Here is an 18,542-nt window from a genome sequence, read left to right on the forward strand (position 1 = left end):
ATGCAATGCCCCTGTCTTCCTGAATCCTGTAGGTTAAGCATTGCAACAAGAAATCTGAGAATGACATACCTCATGATACTTTTTCACAGTTTTCCCTGAATTGCATGTGCAGGACCTCCAGTTGACAGTTCCACAGCCACAATTTCCTCCACAGCGCTGCACGAGGAGGCAACGTGGAAAGAAGACCACATTGGCCAGCTTCAGCTCTTCTCTTATATTGACCGAGTAATTCCTGGGAGTGCAACTGTAACGCTTGGCCTCATCGTTGAGCCTATCCAGGTCAACTGGAAGCAAATACACACATTGTGTAAGCAAACACAACTGTAAGCACAACTGCCCAGCGTGTGTTTTTGGGAATAGAGTGGGAAGATTCTGTGAGGAAAACCTTAACCCTGGGATTAAATCCATCCTCAGGCTCTCAATTACTGGGAACCTAAAGTAAAAGACCTAATTTCTCTCTTGATCCCATCTACCCTTCGAAAATAACAACAACAAAACAAAACAAAAACCTTGGCTAAAATTCATGTCTTGGTTCAAATTTCCTTGCATCCTTTTTATGCAAAAAAAGTTCAGAGGAAAGAAAATGAAACATTTGGCAAATTAAAATAATTGCCTTTGTCTTCAAAAAGACAAGATAAATTTCTTCTTCATTCTAAATAAATCCTGACTCTAAGCCATCACTTAAATATAATTTGAATTATATCTAAGACACATTAGGGACAACCACTGTATTATATTTACCTGGAAGTGAAATTTCACACGTAAATGTAATAAAGAAAAGGGTTTTAGCTTTATTTTTAACTTCAAAGTTAATCAACATGTTAGAGAAAACAATTTTTTTTTTCGTGAATATGGTGCATATTTGTGCATTGGGTCCTAGATGGCAGTATAGCATAGTGGTTAAGTGCTTGGGAGCTTCAGTAAAGTTACAACTGCCTTCAATCACATCATGGCTATGTTTCCTTTTAGTTGGAAAGTTATTTAATGGCTCTGAACTTCTGCATCCTTATCTATAACATGTAATCATTTGAAGAATTGAATGTAATGTGCCTGGCACTCAATGCCAGCTATTCTTATTAATCTTGATTCATTTGAATCTCCCCCTCTCACATTCTTTTCCTTTAAAGTCAAATGGACAAAATTTAAAAATATATTATGTCTTTCTCCCTCTTTATTTTTCTTTTTTGGACATTACTCTATATAAATGATTATCAAGGGATATGGTTAGTGGGACTTCTATGAACTAAAAGCACCGCAATATTTTCAAATCTAAGTCATAAATATTTACTTGAATTCAATTTGTATTATTGTGTTATGTAAATTAGATTTGATTTCATGTTCTCAAAGTCCATCCAATTATCCATCCATTTAGCAGCCAGATCCTCTTATTGGTGCATACATACATGAGTATCTTCCCATAAGAACACAGTTAGAAGCAAGTCCTTTTGTCTGCACAGGACCCACCACCATTTCCCAATGCACGCCCTTGTGTGCACCAGGCCACCACAGGAGGAATCCCATAAATGTTAGGCAGATATCACCTTGTTCATTCTAAACTCTAGCCCTGGGAAATGTCTTAGGCTTAAACCAAAACAGCTTAAGGAGAAGGAAGAAAAAAAAAGCCTTTGGGAGTAGAGGTCAAAAGTCAAGGACAGTGCCAGTAGAATGCATCTAAGGAAAACTGCAGGAGTAAGTGTGGACCATGAGTCCACTAACCACATCCCTGTTTGTCTTTTTATATCTACAATGGTGCTTTGATTCTCAAGGGCAGGGATTTATCCCCAGTTGTTATACACTGAGCCCAGGATACTGTGGGAACTAAATAAATGCAAATAATCATTGTGCATAATTTATTGCTGTTTTTTTCCTTTGTAAAGACATGTCATAACTTTAGCTATAATCAATCCAGATTTAAATTGAATGAACTCTGTCTTGGGAAAGGAATAATTTTATTGCTGCTAAAGCCCTGAAAATAACTGCAAGCAAAGCAGAAAGGATTACATAAATGGATTAAGAAGTGCAGCAATCATCCATTACAAGTGTCACCTTGCTGATGCTGGCCTGTGCATTCCTGGGCTTGTGGACAGAGCTGATGCAGAGGGCCAAATCTGCTGCTTGTGATAATGGGAAGATATTTGTCTAACACAGAGGACTAAAGAGGTACAATTAGCAGGAAGGGATCGTGATGTGTGAGAAGGCAGAGAGGGACAGGATGCAAGCAGCAGCACTGAGTCTCTGCTTTAATTCAGTCCTCTGCTAGGCACCTTACGGATATGACTACATTTGGTTGTTCCCCACCCATTCGAAGTGAGCATTATTTACTAAGAGTTAACAGTAAATGGTAAAACTGGAATCAAAGCCTTCTCCCTTTTGCTCCATAGTCTCTGTCACTTTAAGCGGAACAGACGGATGGTCAGTAAGCCATAAGTTGAAGGAAGACCAGTGTTATGAGGGCTGTATTGGACTTTCCTGTCTGATGTTGAACTGGGGTTGGGTGGTGAATGGCCACATCCTTATCTTCAGAAGACACCCAAGCCAAAGTATAGCATGCCTTCCCTATGGGAATTCCAGTAAACTCCAAAGTGCCTTCCACAAACCAGGAGAAGGCATGTAAGCCTGATTCTATTTGAAACCATACTCCTCACATTGTATAGCTCTTTGACTAGCATTGGTTACTTCCATTTCTTACTCACCATGAGGAGATTCACAATTCTGTCAGTTTTATGCATCAATTCACTACTGTCACTAAGAACTGGGGCCCAGTGTGACTGCTGTAGAATCCACCTGCCCTACATATCAGGCAATTGAAACCACCGAGGCACTCAATTTAGAACTAGAACTGAAAGGTTGTTCTGACTGGATGCAAATAACTTCAAAGCGTGATTGCAGACTTTCTGCAGGGGATACTGAGTTGCCAGTCAAAAAAGACCGACAAGTCAGTGCAGCAGAGCAGGGAGCCAGACAGAGGCTGAGCAGCAATTAAGGTTTCTGATGCTTGGGTTAGAAGGAGAATTCTGGAGTGAGACTTCTGGGAGGAAGACAGGCCAAGTGGTGTCAACCCAGAGTAGGGGCTGTCCTTTCCATTCCTGCATCAGTCTCCATAGCTGAACATTTCAGAGCAGCAATGATGTTCCGGATTCAATTCAAGGGTCCACTAATTTCATCTAACTTCCCGTATTTCATCCCAGTCTATGTCATGGAATAATCTCTCTTTTTCTGTCATTTTGAATTTTAGTCTTGCTCTATCAAGGCTCTTTAACATCAGTTAAGTTTTTTGGGCCTCATGCAGTTTTCTGGAAAGGCTGAGAAGGTTCCCCTGTCCTCAAAGACTTCCTCTGGACATGCTGGTCAAGGGTGGGGTGCTGCACAGTGCACAGGGGACAACTTTTCCTTCTGTAGCCCCTGCCTCTAGGGGCAGTCTAATCACAGTAGTGCTTTGAGATGTAATAAGAATTCTAGAATCTGAGCTCTAGAATGGGGATGTGAATGCACACCCTTTTATAGTTTCTAATATTAGGTGTGAGAAGGAGAGTCAATCTGTTCTTTTTGATCCTGGCCATCTAGACTACTAAGTGCTGTGTTCATGAGTGCATGAAATACTCATAAATGCTATGAATTACATATAATCATTACTCTTACTTTTGCAGTTGAGGAAACCGAGCCTTTGAAAAGTTAAGAAAAAAAAAACTTATCCACAGCCATACAACCAGTCAGTGGTAGAGCCAGAGTCTGAATCCAGGCCTCTTCATGCCTTTTGTACATATGAGCCCAGTGTGAAGATTTGAAGGAGGGTTCAGAGAGCAGCTTCCACAAGCCATGTTGGAGTCTTCCCACCAGAGGACCACTTGCTGTGCAAATGAGCTGGCTTCCTAGGTGCATCCATAGGCACAAACCTGTCATTTTCACAATGTCATCAATACACATACCCAAGCATGAGCTCCTGTGTATGCTCATCCATCTATTCAGTTCTGACTAATAAGCCAGGCAGCTATTCAGAGTCTACTTTTGCATTTAGTATTGTGATACGTTTCGTTCTTTTATCTGGACTGAGTGGACTTTGGCCAAAGCACACTCTTCATTTTGTCCTCATTTCTCCTTGAACCCTTTCTTGCCTTATCTAGGAGCTCAATGGATTGATAGCAACGATTTGTCCTCAGTGGGAACAAATGCCAGAATCCTAGAGATTCTAGTTTCTGTAGGACAGATAAAACCAATATAATGTTACACATACTTGGCAAGCACAACATGGGTGGTGATCAGCTTAAGATAAAAATTTAAAACTCTATTCCTGGCCGGGCGCGGTGGCTCAAGCCTGTAATCCCAGCACTTTGGGAGGCCGAGACGGGCGGATCACGAGGTCAGGAGATCGAGACCATCCTGGCTAACACGGTGAAACCCCGTCTCTACTAAAAACTACAAAAAACTAGCCGGGTGAGGTGGCGGCGCCTGTAGTCCCAGCTACCCGGGAGGCTGAGGCAGGAGAATGGCGTGAACCCGGGAGGCGGAGCTTGTAGTGAGCTGAGATCCTGCCACAGCACTCCAGCCTGGGTGACAGAGCGAGACTCCGTCTCAAAAACAAAACAAAACAAAAAAAACCTCTATTCCTTATTAAAGTGAAACATATTTATTATTTTATATAAGTTACATGTTCTGGCAGACAGAAGTCCAAAATGTGCCTTATTGGTCAAAATCAAGGTATGTAAAGGTAAGTCTGTTTTTGTGAATACAAACATTCATTGTGAAACAAAATAATCTCCTCACTTTGAACATAGGAAAGCACTTTTGTTCTCCACATGCACAATAATTTACTGCTTGTTTTGGTCAACAAAAGGATGGTTTCCTTGAGTCAGTCTCTAAACATTAAGTTATCAGTTGGCTTTCACTGTGCTGGCCATTCATCAATCTTTATTCTGATAGATGCATCACATGTTTTTTTCTCTTGATCATCCACAGTCTGTCAGAGAATGCAATTAAACTGCTGCATGTCCTTGAAGATAGCCAGTAATCTTTTTCTTTTTCTTTTTTTTTTTTTTTTAAGACAGAGTGCCCAGTCCTGGCTGGAGAGCAGTGGCATGATCTCAGCTCACCGTAACTTCCACCTCCCAGGTTGAAGCAATTCTCCCGCCCCAGCCTTCTGAATAGCTGGGACTACAGGTGTGTGCCACATGCACGCGAATTTTTGTATTTTCATTAGAGATGGGGTTTCACTATGTTGGCACCAGTAATCATTTTATTGTTACTGTTACAACGTCTAGCCTTTATAATGCTAAAGTTCTTTATAAACTCTTTTAGCAGACATGCAGCAGCAGCCTACATACTAGTGCATATTTACCACATGGTGATGGCATGTGGAGAATGAGCACTTAAAGTAGGGCCAGGATGTTTCTGAAAACCATGCTCTTGATCTTCTGTTTTGCTTTCTCTGGCATCTCAGCTTGCTATATTATTTTAATCTTCTAGAGCGCAAGTCAAAAGGCATATTCACTCTACAACTCCTATGACCCTTTCTCTATGTACTCACCACACTTTTTCTGCCCTCTATTATGGCACTTACTTAATAGACCTTGTTTTGTTTTCTTTACGGATAGTCCAACTTACAATGGTTCAAAACGATTTCTTTTTACTTTTTGATGGTGCTTTCAGCTGTGTATGTTAATGGTGAGCACCCAAAAAACCATTCAGTTTTTCATTTTCAGTAGGATATTCAATAAATTACATGAGCTATTAAACCTTTATTATAAAATAGGCTTTGTGTTAGATAATATTGACCAACTGTAGGCTGATACATGTGTTCTGATCATGAGTGCCACATGATCAACAGTGCCACAATCTGTTATGAAAATTGCTAAACCTTTCCCTTTAATGTTGCAGCACTAGGTGTATGATGCTTTGGGGTGGGGTGGGAGGTGAAGGGACTATAGGAATAATTGTATTATTTTTGTACCAAGCAACCAGGGGCTCTCAGCCTTTCTCAAGATTCATAAATTTGCTAGGAGGAGTATTCATCCTTATGAATATTACAGCCTCACTGTGATTTTCAGATTCCCTCTTCTATAAATCAACACATAATTATGAAAACTGTTTTCACATTTCACATTTAAGGTAGGCTAGGCTAAGCTATGAAGTTCAGTAGGCTATGTGTATTAAATGTGGTTTTGACTTAACTATATTTTCCACTTACAACGTGTTTATTGGGATGTAAACCCATCAAAAGTTAACAAGCATCTATATTCAGGTGCTTCTCTTCCATTGAACTAAAAAAGCTGTTGGAGGTAGAGAGCTAATTATCTTTTTATCCCTTCTCTTCTAGTACTTTGTCCCTAGTGTAAGCACCAAATGCAGCTCATTCAAGCTCACTTCTAAAACCATTTGACTTCAACAATTAGGATAAAGGTGCCGCTGAAGGAAGCACAACATCGTCTTTGTGCCAGATTCCCTTTGCAAGAAATAGACACTCAATAATTACTACCTGAATGAATCAGATAACCATGGATTTTTTCAGTTGAATTTTGTATCATAAAGATGAAACAATTCCAACTATCTTTCAGGAATGCAAGGAGTATTATTAACACCTTATACGCTGAATATTTGGATCTTATCTCAAGACTAGTCTAGGATGTGGAGTAGTGCAGAAGTGTTAGGTTAGAATTAAGAAACTAGGATTTAGAACCAGCTCTGCCAAGGATGAACCATAATGCATGAGATGACTGGCACCAAGATCTGTGAAATGTAGAATAAGTGGCACACATGGTAGAGTATGGTCTTGAGAAGACCGGTTCTCAGATGCAAACATCAAGGTGCTAAGGAACATTGCCTTTGTCAAATGGGAGACAGTGCCACAATCTGTTATGAAAATTGCTAAACCTTTCCCTTTAATGTTGCAGCACTAGGTGTATGATGCTTTGGGGTGGGGTGGGAGGTGAGGGGACTATAGGAATAATTGTATTATTTTTGTACCAAGCAACCAGGGGCTCTCAGCCTTTCTCAAGATTCATAAATTTGCTAGGAGGAGTATTCATCCTTATGAATATTACAGCCTCACTGTGATTTTCAGATTCCCTCTTCTATAAATCAACACATAATTATGAAAACTGTTTTCACATTTCAATCCCAATGTGGAAGTGCAAATAAATCTGGAAAGAAGAATTATTTTATAAGTTTTAATGAGGGACTATCAGGATACTTTAACATTAAAATTATGAAAGACACTGAATTTTTTGACTCCACATATGGGTTTAATATCTAAAGAATAAAAACATTTACCACTTGTTTTTACACAAATTAACCTAAATCACAGTAAAAGATTCTCAATCAGACAATTCCTGATTTTCAAGGTTTAGAAACATTGTAAAGCAATGAGTGAATGCAAATTTACCGAGCAACTACCATGTGTCCAGCTCTTTGTGAGATGCTTTCACAAAATCAAATTTCATTTAATTCTCATAGCAAACCCTCATCTTAGATATCACAATTCCCATTGGATAGACGTAGAAACTGAGTTGCAGATGAGTTAAGTGACTTGCCTAAAGCCAGTGGACATAAGTAGACGTTCAGCACATATGTACTGGAAAATCTATGGACGACTGAATGAATATCTGGAAGGCACTGAATTAGACATGAAAGCAGTGACACCATCATAAAGCAATTCTCTGAACCCTGGGAATTCATAACCTGGGATGATGTATAAAGTATATCTATGAAATGAAACATTTTTAAAAAAACAAGTTAGGAGATGAAGGTCTTGAAATTTCTTTTTCTCATTTACTAGACTATGAATCCCTGAGCTTTAAACACCATTGAGTTGCTCACAGCATGAGCTTTGTAGCCAACAAGACCAGGTTCATGTCATGATTCTCTATTTTTTATCTCTCACAGAAATTTTCTGAATTTTTTTCTTTTACTATGCAAAATGGGAACCCCAGTAGCTCCTGCCAAAGAATTTGTTGAGATTACATGAGTTTTGAGTGTTTGAAGCACAGGTCTAAATTTTAGCTCTCAGTAGGTATAACCACATTATTATTGAAGTGAGTAACACAGATCAAAGAAGGAAGTTTAAATCAGAAGCACCTAAAACTAGAAGGACCTGAGATTCTGCAATTGGTGATCACTAAGGAATGGAAGGCCATGCCCACCTTGAACTAAATATAAAAAGTCAATGATCAGGTGTGCTCAGTTTGATTACATCAGATGTAACACTATCCTTAGAAAGTGTATTAGTCCATTCTTACACTGCGATAAAGAAATACCTGAGACTAGGTAGTTTATAAAGAAAAGAGGTTAAATGGCCTCACAGTTATGCATCATCTGGGAGGGCTAAGGAAACTTACAATCATGGCAGAAGGCGAAAGAGAAGCAAAGGCACATCTTACACGGTGGCAGGAGGGAGAGCATGTGTGCAAGTGCAGGGGAACTGCCCTTTATAAAATCATCAGAACCTGTGAGACTCACTCACTATCACGAGACTAGCATGGGGTAAACCATCCCCATGATTCAATTATCTCCATCTTGTTTCTTCCTTGACATGTGGGGATTATGGGGATTATGGGGATTGCAATTCAGGATGAGATTTGGGTGGGGACACAATGTGTAACTGTATCAGCAAGTAAAGACACTCAGCGAGTTAGATCTCTCAGCACCAGCAATGCCCACATGCATATGTGCTCTAGGAACAGTGTAGTGTCTCCTTAAGTCTAGTGGGGCATAAAGGAAAACAATCCCATAATAATTTTGCAATGCTTCACAGAAAAAAGTTGGCACAGAAAACTCAAGGAACACACATTTCTCTTTAACAAGAGTAATTGCTGTGGAAAATGCAAATTTGTTCATCCAGAGGCTAAAAGTTACCTATGGCTTTCCACTGTCAAATGGATTTTTCCACTGATTTGCATTTGAATGACATACCTAGATGAGGGGCATAACTTTGATAATGAGGGTGGGGTTAGGATATCCGCAAAGATGGACAACTGCATCTAGGAGAAAAGCAGAGGTGGCACATGCACCAGGAGGAAGTTGTCCCACTGCTGAGATTTTCTTAAAATATTTCATGTGTGTGCCCTTGTAAACACACACAACATGATAAACAACAATATGGTTTTTATGAATGCTTGCTGGTAAACAGAGTAAGTGAGGCAGCTAGATACTTACAAAACATATGAGTCATAAACAGTGGCAAAAGTCTTTAAAAGAAAAACTTAGCAGAAGAAACATCCAATAAGCAAAATAATGTCAGAAAATTTCTGGATAAATAGTATCAGAAAAGTTTAGTACTTGGAGATAATTTTGTAAACTTTTAATGAGTACACTGATTATACAGATACTTAAATATGACAGTATTTGTCAAATACTATCTGTGAGGCTCTCCAGATCACTGATAGTTATCTTAGAGCATTATAGGGAAGACAGCAATTAATAGAAATATCTTGGTTCTGTGCAGAGTTTTGTAAGCAATTCAAATAATAATAGCAGCTATCATTTATTGAGGGTGTTAGATACTCTGTTATTACCTAATCCTAACACAACTTTGCCAAGTGCTTATAATTAGAGTCATTTTACAAAGAGAAGAAAATAGAGAACCAGGGGTCTGTAAGTGACTTCTCCAAGGCCACTGCTACTGATTTTAGGATTTGAGTTAGAATTTTATTACAAGTTAGCTTGACTCTCAAGTCCATGTTCTTCCCACTGCAACATCCTTCTTTCTTTTGCTCTATTTCTATTAAATTTATACCAAACAATTTTAATATTGATAAATAAAACTTTCATTGGTAAAGGTACCAAATATACCACATGGTTCAGGAAACTCAATGAAGCTAACCATCTTTCAACAATAGAAACTATTATTAATGATAATGTAATATTAATAAGCAACACAAATTATTATTAATTTTTATCATCTATTGATGTCACCAGTACCTGCTTAATTTACAGAGAAGTAATTATAGATACCTCAAGAATGACTGATATGACTCATCATTGGTGTTGGCAAAAGGCTTTTAGCCAATTCTTAACCCAGGTATCAAATAGGCAGAGAGAGAAAATTGCAAGCACTCAGTTTCTAAAATATGTCTGTATGTTAATGCTCTCTGGATAATTTCCTACATTTGAAATCATTTATTTCCTATATTTCTCAGTTTCTTGTGCTAGTTATTTACCTGTAAATAATTTGCAAATTAGAGTCAAGTGTTTTAGATCTTAGAGCAAAATGTCATGGAGAAAATAATAGAATTGGTATTAGATCCTTGGAAATGGGTTGGTAACTGTTCCAGAGTTGTAAGAGCTAACCATTTAGAGTCTGTAAAACTCACATATTTCAAACATCATCATTTGGAACTAATTTAATATCAAGATGTTTACTTCACTCAATATTAAAATACTTTTTTTTTTTGAGGCAGGGTCCTCACTGTTGACCAGGCTGCAGTGCAGTGGTGCAATCACAGCCCATGGTAGCCTTGAACTACCCGGGCTCAGGTGATCCTCTCACCTTAGCCTCCCGAGTAGCTGGAACTACAGGCATACGCTTCACGCATGGCTAACTTTTGTATTTTTTGTAGAGACAGGTTCTCACCATGTTGCCCAGGCTGGTCTCGCACTCCTGGGCTCAAGTGATCTGCCTACCTTGGCCTCCCAAAGTGTTGGGATCACAGGAGTGAGCCACTGCACTGAGTCTAAAACACTTTTTAAAAGAGGAATGGATGTGAATTTTAGCATGTGTATCTAAAAATGATTACTTTTTGGAAAACGATATATTTCAATTAAGAGTTTAAAACTATTAATTTGGAGTGCCCTGATAATTTTGTTCATATTTTAATCACAACACAAGCTGTGAAAACAGGTTTCCCTCTTGCCATTATGTCTTGGATTTTTCTTTGGCAAATACACTATCATTCTAGAAAGTCAAGTTTTCCTGGAATAAGAAAAAGAACAGATCTTACTTACATTGTTTATCTCCATAAATCACCTCTCAGTAATGTCCAGTCAGGGCTGATCATTTCTTAACTTAGAAATGTTGAATTTTATGCTATGAACTTGAATAAATATACATTGTCCTTAAATTCATAGGCATATGTTTTAAATGAATTGTAGTTTAGTTTTAGTTAAACTACAGTGATAATGCAGCAATGTAAGGAGTATTTATATAGCTTACAGAAAGAACACCCATATAATTTCACCTAATTTTGTGCACACTTCCTATACTCATTAGTATATCTACCATAAAAAGTAAATGCAACTTGAATTTAAAACATTTATTTTTTAAAAATTAACTTCTGGGCAGCTTTGAGGTTAAAAGCATGAGGCTGAAATTATTGGCAAAAATTGGGTTTGAAACTACAGTTATCTACAGATTTCAATTATATATGCTATCCTTTTCCCCATTACCCCCTAGGAAACTGAAAGTTGAATATATTAACTTGTTATATTATCTTCAGACCAGAAGCTTTTCCAGACAAGTTTGAGCTTATCTATTACTTATGAATTTTTAAAATGTAGACTTTATTGCATTGACATCCTGGTTTCAATACTTGGTAATTTTATCTGTCTCCTGTTTCTCTCTTTCCTCACCAAAACTTTTACTGTTCTTTTGACTTTGACATTTTCAACTCTTTTCTTGAAGAGAACAAAAAGCTCACTTACCACCTCACCTCCCTTCTACTAAATAAAAAGAAGCAAAACACATCATTTAATTGTAAAACATGAACCTTCATATTTTAAATATTCCTGATGCATAAGTTCTTTATTCAGTGTGTCTGTGTTCTATCTCAGAGTTCGTAAAACTCTGTGTTTTGTATATTCACATTCAAATATCATTTTAGAATCCTGCTCTTTGCAATCATGAAAAATGCCACTTTCCATCTGTCTGGACAAATCAGAAGAATGGATGCTCAAAAGATATTCATAAATGACAAGCTTGTTTCTGCACAACATCATTAAGAAATTATACTGATAGAAGGATACTTTTTGGAAATCCTGAAAAGGCCAAGTTTTATTTGACACCTAATGGACTTTCATTATCCATAGCTATTTTCCTGTTTTCACTGTTTATTCACTGCTCCCTTCCTCATACGTTGGGATACAAGCCATGGATTTGTATTTTTATGTTCTCAAAGCAGAAAATACCAGCTGAAATATTAAACCTGACTTCTCTTGTTTTTGTGATACATACAGGTGATTCAGCATCAGTAGAATGATAAACAAATCAGTACATTTATATAAGAGCAGAGGCAGTGGTGACTTGCCAGGGTTAAATTAAATGGTACAAATTTGCCTTAAGGCCATTTTAAAGAAGAAGAGATTAAGAAATGGAACCTAAGCCAGCAGTGGAGAGAGACCATGTTTACTTTGTCACAAACATCAAGTAGTATGTCACCTTGAATGCTCTTGCAAGGTTATTTCAGTAACCAAAGACATTTTTAATAAAGCTACCCTCTCCAGTCTATGAGGTGGTTTCTATAAACTTTAGACATAGGCTAACACTGGATTAGTAATATATTCAATCCCACAAACATTAATTGAGCATCTAAAATGTGTCAGAGACTGTTGCAAGTACTGCAGATATAGGATGAACAGTCTCTCAAGTAGTGGTTCTTGACACTGGCTGTCTCTAAGGATCACTCTCCTAGGAACCATAAATAATATCAATATATTTCCCAGTCTCCCCCCATTGAGATTCTGAGTCAATGTAGCTGGGGTGGGACTAGGCATCTGAAGGTTTTCAAAAGCTCCCCCAGTTATTAAATATTCAGCCAGAGTGGAGAATGATAGGAGGTGCTGGGATCCCAGATCCTCTTAGAGGAAACAAAAGGTACAATAACAGTGCAGTAGTAGGACATACAAAGTGAGGTGGTGTCTTAAGTGCTCCTAACTTTACCAAGTTAGGGGGTGAGTAGACATCACAGGGACAGAACAAGGGACAAGCTAGGCTTCACCAAGGAAGTAATGCAAACATATTTCAGAATTCTAAGTCGCTATAGCTAGCTAACAATTTTTGAACATGTATTAAGTGTTAGGTGCTCTTGATGGTACCAGAAGCAGTCCCCAGAAGTAGGTGTTATTGCACACACACTGCCAATAAGAAAACTGAGATCAGGGTACCCAATAAAAAAAAAAAATCACAAAACTTGTAAGTGGCAGGGTTAGAATTTGAATCCAGGCCTCCTGCCTCCAACTCAACACAATTTCTAGGGCGGAAAAAAGTAATGGATTGGGATGACTTAAAAATTGTAATATTTCCAGAAAAAAGATGCCAAGAAGGGCTGTCCCTTGAATTGCTGAAGACAGAGTCAGATTTCATTGCTTGTTTGTCCAAACACTATTTTTATATAAAATTTCCTCTGGGGTTTTCAAAACGTGCATATTTTACTTTCTTTTAAGTTGACTTAGTAGAGATCCAAACACAGCAATGTCTTACAGAACAACAATATTTTCTTTAAATTGACTCCAATCTGAGCCCTGGAGAGATTCAGGGCTACAGTGATCTGCACATGGTGTATCTCCGTAACACCAGGGCCACCAGTGACTTTCTTGTCTCCCTCTTAGCTAAGCCATAAGCAGAAGGCCCAGGTAGGAGTTAACTGATTAGCCATTTTGGCCCAAATGTTATAAATGGTTGTGCTAAAGCAGTCCAGGTTCACAGCTCTTAAAATTATTTCAAAGTGTAGGAAACAGCTGTATCTTGGTGAAATACCTTTATATCTACAATGCAACCCAGCCTTTCAAGACCTTTTAGGGAACATTACAATTATAACAAATCTTATCACATAAAGCAAGGACATAACAGACTAGAAGTAATTGTTTTATTCAATAAGAGGCAATTGTATTTCATTGCTTTATTAATTTGAGTTTTACACGCCAATAAACATTCTCATCCTAAGATCATATCACTCAGATGTATGACCTGGATATTTATTATTTGAGTTTAAGCACTGTTTTAACTCATGACGTTCTCTCTGCCTGAATGTTCCTCTCGGTTCTCCCCTCATTGTACTTTGCTGAAGTTTCTAATTGAATATATGCTCTCACACATCTCCAAACTATTCCAGACCTTCTTTTCCTCTGCCTTGAGACATTTATATCTCAAGCACATGAACCACCCAGGCACCAAGTAGATAGCAGATCTTGAAGGTAGAGTTGAAATTTTCCAACAGAGTTTTGGCTGTTGCTTTAACAGGGTTCTCTGCTGCCAACACTGACATCCCTGGACTAAACCAACCTTCGCATCTATCAGAGAGGCAAAACTATCAATGACACAAGCACTGTTCTTGTAGGCAAGAGACCAGGATACTCATTCTTCTTCATTCCATACAGACATTGGCAAATTACTTACTCCCTCTGACTTGGCTGTCTCCATTGTAAAATTGGGGCTCATAATGCCTTACTTGCCAAGAAATAAGAAGCTGGTTCAGATGATTTTCATAACATCTCATCCAGCTCCAAACTATGACCTATATATCTTTCACTGGACCAAACCCTTCTTAGTCTGATTAAAAAAACACAGTTTGGACAAAACGCAGAACTTCATTTGAAAGTGTTGTGAAACGTGACAACGGACTGATAGTAACCACCTAATATAAGTGAGTTAAACATATTGTACTGCTAATCCTTACTCATTATTACAGGTTATGTCCCTAGTCCAAAAATCTAAACTCTGAAATGCTCCAAAATCCAAAACTTTTTGAGCTCCAACCTGATTCTCAAAGGGAATGTTCACTGGAGCATTTTGGAGTTCAGAGTTTTGGATTAGGGATACTGAACCAATAAGCATAAATGTAAATATTCCAAAATCCAAAAAGCATCCAAAATTCAAAAGACTTCTGGTTTCAAATACTTTGGATAAGGGACACTCAGCTTGTACTGTTAAGATTTCTATCTGCTTATGAAGAATGCACAAGTCTCTGTCTCTTACCTTTTGACTTCCGGTCATGATATGACCTGCCTCGATAACGAGCGGTGTCCAAATACATATTCTCAAGATCTTCTTGCCATGACTCTGGATTGAAGTACTTGAGCAGATCTTCCACGGTATCAAATTCTGCAATTTTTTTGTCCAGAGCATCCGCAATGAGAGTGGGATCCGTTACTGATGGAGAGTTATAGGATACCCCCTAAGAGTGACATACAGCTCAGTGTACTCAGAAAAAGTCCATTGCTGTGAAATACAACAGTCATTCAACTATACGGAAGGAACATAAACAGGCTTCTGAGTATAAGACATCATACGTTTGAATGCCATGTAAAAACAACATGGTATTGTCTTGCCATGTTCTTGGATAAAAATCAATTAATTACTAAAAAGATAGTCATTCACTTTTCTGTAAATCAAATCCAAGTAGATCATACAATTTCCAGTTTATCTTAACTGTAATCATCTAAAAATATAGATTAGATGGAAATATATAAAATTAAGTCATCCAGTTTCTTGGTTCATGGTCCCAAATCATCCACATAACAACATATAATAGTGGGAATCAAAATTTCAAACTCCTCCCACATTAGTTTTGATAATTCATTCCATTCTCCCACTTTTAATCTCCACATCCCCCCTTTACAGGTCACCTGGCATTGCAGATGATGTGTGACCAATGTACGAATCTACTCTGGAGATATTTTCATAAAATCTAGCATGTTCACCAACTTATTTACTGTCAACAAGGATAACTAACCATGAAACTGGCTCTCTTGACTTAAAGGGAGATAATTCACATGGGGAAACGTATTTTTTTAAAGTGTTATAGTTTGCTAGTGATCCCAGTTGCCATTAAAACTTCTCAGGAAGACTCTTTAATGAGAAACACAACATCATTGAAAGCCTGGAAAGGATTATGTATTTTGCCATGGAATACATCTCACATGAGGTTTCCAAGCACTTACTTCACTAACCCTTGTACAATCTAGAGGTAAATGAGCCATGATTCAAACATCTCTGTTAAAATTCATGACCCATTAACAAGGAAATAGAGAGCATACAGCCTCAAATGATTTTTAAATGTCTTTAAAGAAACTACCAAACAAATAACATCCCCAAAGGCAAATATCTCCTATCACTAAGGGAAAATAGGAATTAATGAAAACTTGCTTTCCTTAGATTTAACTGTAGTATCTAATCAGGAAAAAATAGGTGCTATTGAGTCCCAGACAGCAAAGCCCACAATTTATAATCTTACTCTCAGGCAATGTTGTCTCTCTTTAACCAATCAAGGTCCAAAGATTGCTAAGTGATTTGATGATCATCTGCTCTCAAAGTAACAGTCCCTCTTCACACAACTAAGGGGCTTTAAAGCATTAATCTACCATTGCTATAACTCAGGAGCAGTTTTCAAATATTCCCTGTAGGGGAAAGGGAGTCAAGGGAGTGGGGTGATAGGGTGAAATAGACTGATCAATGTGTCAGGCCAGCTCTTTTCTTTTACAAGAAACCATACATCAATTTTCAGTCATCCTTGTTAAAATAAGCAGACATCCTCTTCTGAATAAACCTTACCTGCCATGCTACATTCATTACGTTATGAGTCCACTCTATATTCTGTTCAGATGTATCCAGGTAATAACGATCATTTTTCTGGAGGCATGGTCTTTGTCATACATTATGGTAGAATCCAGAGATTTATTCACAGTTCAAGCTATGTTAAAGATGCCCTCTACAGTCATATTGTTGATATTATATAGCTCTTATCTGGGTGCAATCATATTTGTTCCTTCTGTTTCTGATAGGTTGTCTCTTTAATCTAGGTGTGTGTGTGGGTGTCTGTGTGTGTGTGTGTGTGTGTGTGTGTGTGTGTGTCTGCTTGATACGAGCTGAACCCTGACAGAAGCCCATCATTTCTGTCTTTCACATCTCTCTTGAGGTCACATGCTACAGGTGGAAGACTTATAATTCAGGACTATAATTCCAAATCCCCATTAACTTGTATTGTCTGGATAATCTACAGTCTATCTGGCTCATATGCACCAGATGGTTTACAACTAGATTTGTGTCACGATAGTATGGGTCTAAGAACCAAAAAGCTCAAAATGAGCTGACCAAATTAGAAGCATGACAGCACATAAAAAATCTTTGAAATTAAAATGCTTCCCTGCTTTTTTGAAATAAAAACAGGGACAGCCATCAAGCCATTCCCACACAAGTGAAAGCTTCTTGTGACAGCTCTGGGGAAAATGACTGATGGAGTTTTCTGGGGTGGCTCCCAGCAGTGCCTAGAATACAGTGTGTACACAAATATCTCTCTCAGAGAAAGCTGTGGGGAACTCTCGGTTCCTGAGAAGGGAGGGGGAAATTTAATTTCTTCTAACATGAGGCTGAAGAGTCAATCCAAACCATAGGTAAAATGCAAACATGTCCCTGTGTATGAGCTTTACTGGTGTTTTCAAGTTTTGATTCAGGGCAGTTCACAGAAACAGCAATGATGGCTGAGGAAATATTTATGAATGATGAGGTGACCTAATAAGACCACGAGAACATTTTGGTTGCTGAGGTAAATATTTTTAAACTATTTTTGAGAAAAAGAACTAATTGAATGTGTCTCCTTCAGCTGCACAGTAAATATGATTTCATTCAGCTTTTGTCATGTATTTATAAAAATCATTTCTGAAATTAACTGCATTACTTTAAAATGATAACAATTCATAAAAAAGAAATGCTCTGAAAATGGAAAACCACTTTCAACAAAAACAAGGTATGGTTTAAACAGAAGTTAATGGTAGGTCCAATGACCCTTGCTCCTGCTCCAGAAAGTTCTTGAACAATGGAGTTCTGAGTAAAGAAACCAGCTTGCAGTTTCTGAGAGTTTCTGAGTAAAGAAACTCTCTTACAAGAGAGTTAAGCAGCACCTAGACTTGAAACTCAAACCAGAAGCTTTTGCAGTGGATCTGGACCCAGGGAACTTCCCCAGATACTCCAAAAGGAAGAGAGAATGCCTCTCTTTTAAAGGACCTGGGTTATTCTTAATCTGTTAAGGGTCCTTTAAGGCTTGTAATTGAATTGTGGTTGGGGCAAGAATCATTAGACAACCCTGAGCTATCACGTCGAAGGTGCCTGGGAAGCTGGAGCATCCCTTGACCCTCAGTCAAGGTTGCAAAAACTGCTGGTGTCTGCCTTGAGTTATCAGCCTCTACTGTGACCCTCCTGCTTAGCCTGAGCACCTCTTCAGCAGTATGTGCCTTATGTTGACTTTCATCTAACCGAAAATGATTGTCTACACCAAGTTAGGTTCAGAGCATGTATTCTGGACTGTCGAAAGCACACAAAACACTTATTATCACCATCGGAGATCTCTCCGATCTTTTGATCAGATGAAGTTCTAGTCCAGCATCCATACCAGGTGAATTAAATGGTCACATAATTCATAGTGGAGGGAATCCTGCCATATGAAAGAGTTTTTAAAAATCCCCCAGAGAGCAAAAGATAACATATCAATTTTAGGAAAAAAAAAAAACAACAAAAAAACTGACTCAGCCACATGGACCTACTTAGAGCCATGGGCAAGCTTCCTCTATGCTCTTGACCTTTTAGTAACAATTGCATTTATTATCTTGTATTTTATTGCTACATAAAT

General features: G+C 38.2%; 1 protein-coding gene across 2 annotated transcripts in view; it reads right to left on the bottom strand.

Moving 5' to 3' along the window:
* PDGFD (platelet derived growth factor D) overlaps positions 1–18,542 on the bottom strand; it is a 254,037-nt gene that overhangs the window by 20,139 nt on the left and 215,356 nt on the right. For both annotated transcript variants that reach the window (XM_033204478.1, XM_033204477.1), the window contains exons 5-6: positions 14,897–15,095; positions 70–284 (exon numbers count right to left, since the gene is read on the bottom strand). In XM_033204478.1, coding sequence (XP_033060369.1) covers positions 70–284; positions 14,897–15,095 — 414 coding nt within the window. The remainder of the gene's footprint in view (positions 1–69; positions 285–14,896; positions 15,096–18,542) is intronic.

This window comes from Trachypithecus francoisi, unplaced genomic scaffold (assembly GCF_009764315.1).
Source record: "Trachypithecus francoisi isolate TF-2019V2 unplaced genomic scaffold, Tfra_2.0 Lachesis_group8, whole genome shotgun sequence".
In the NCBI taxonomy this organism is placed as follows: Eukaryota; Metazoa; Chordata; class Mammalia; order Primates; family Cercopithecidae; genus Trachypithecus; species Trachypithecus francoisi.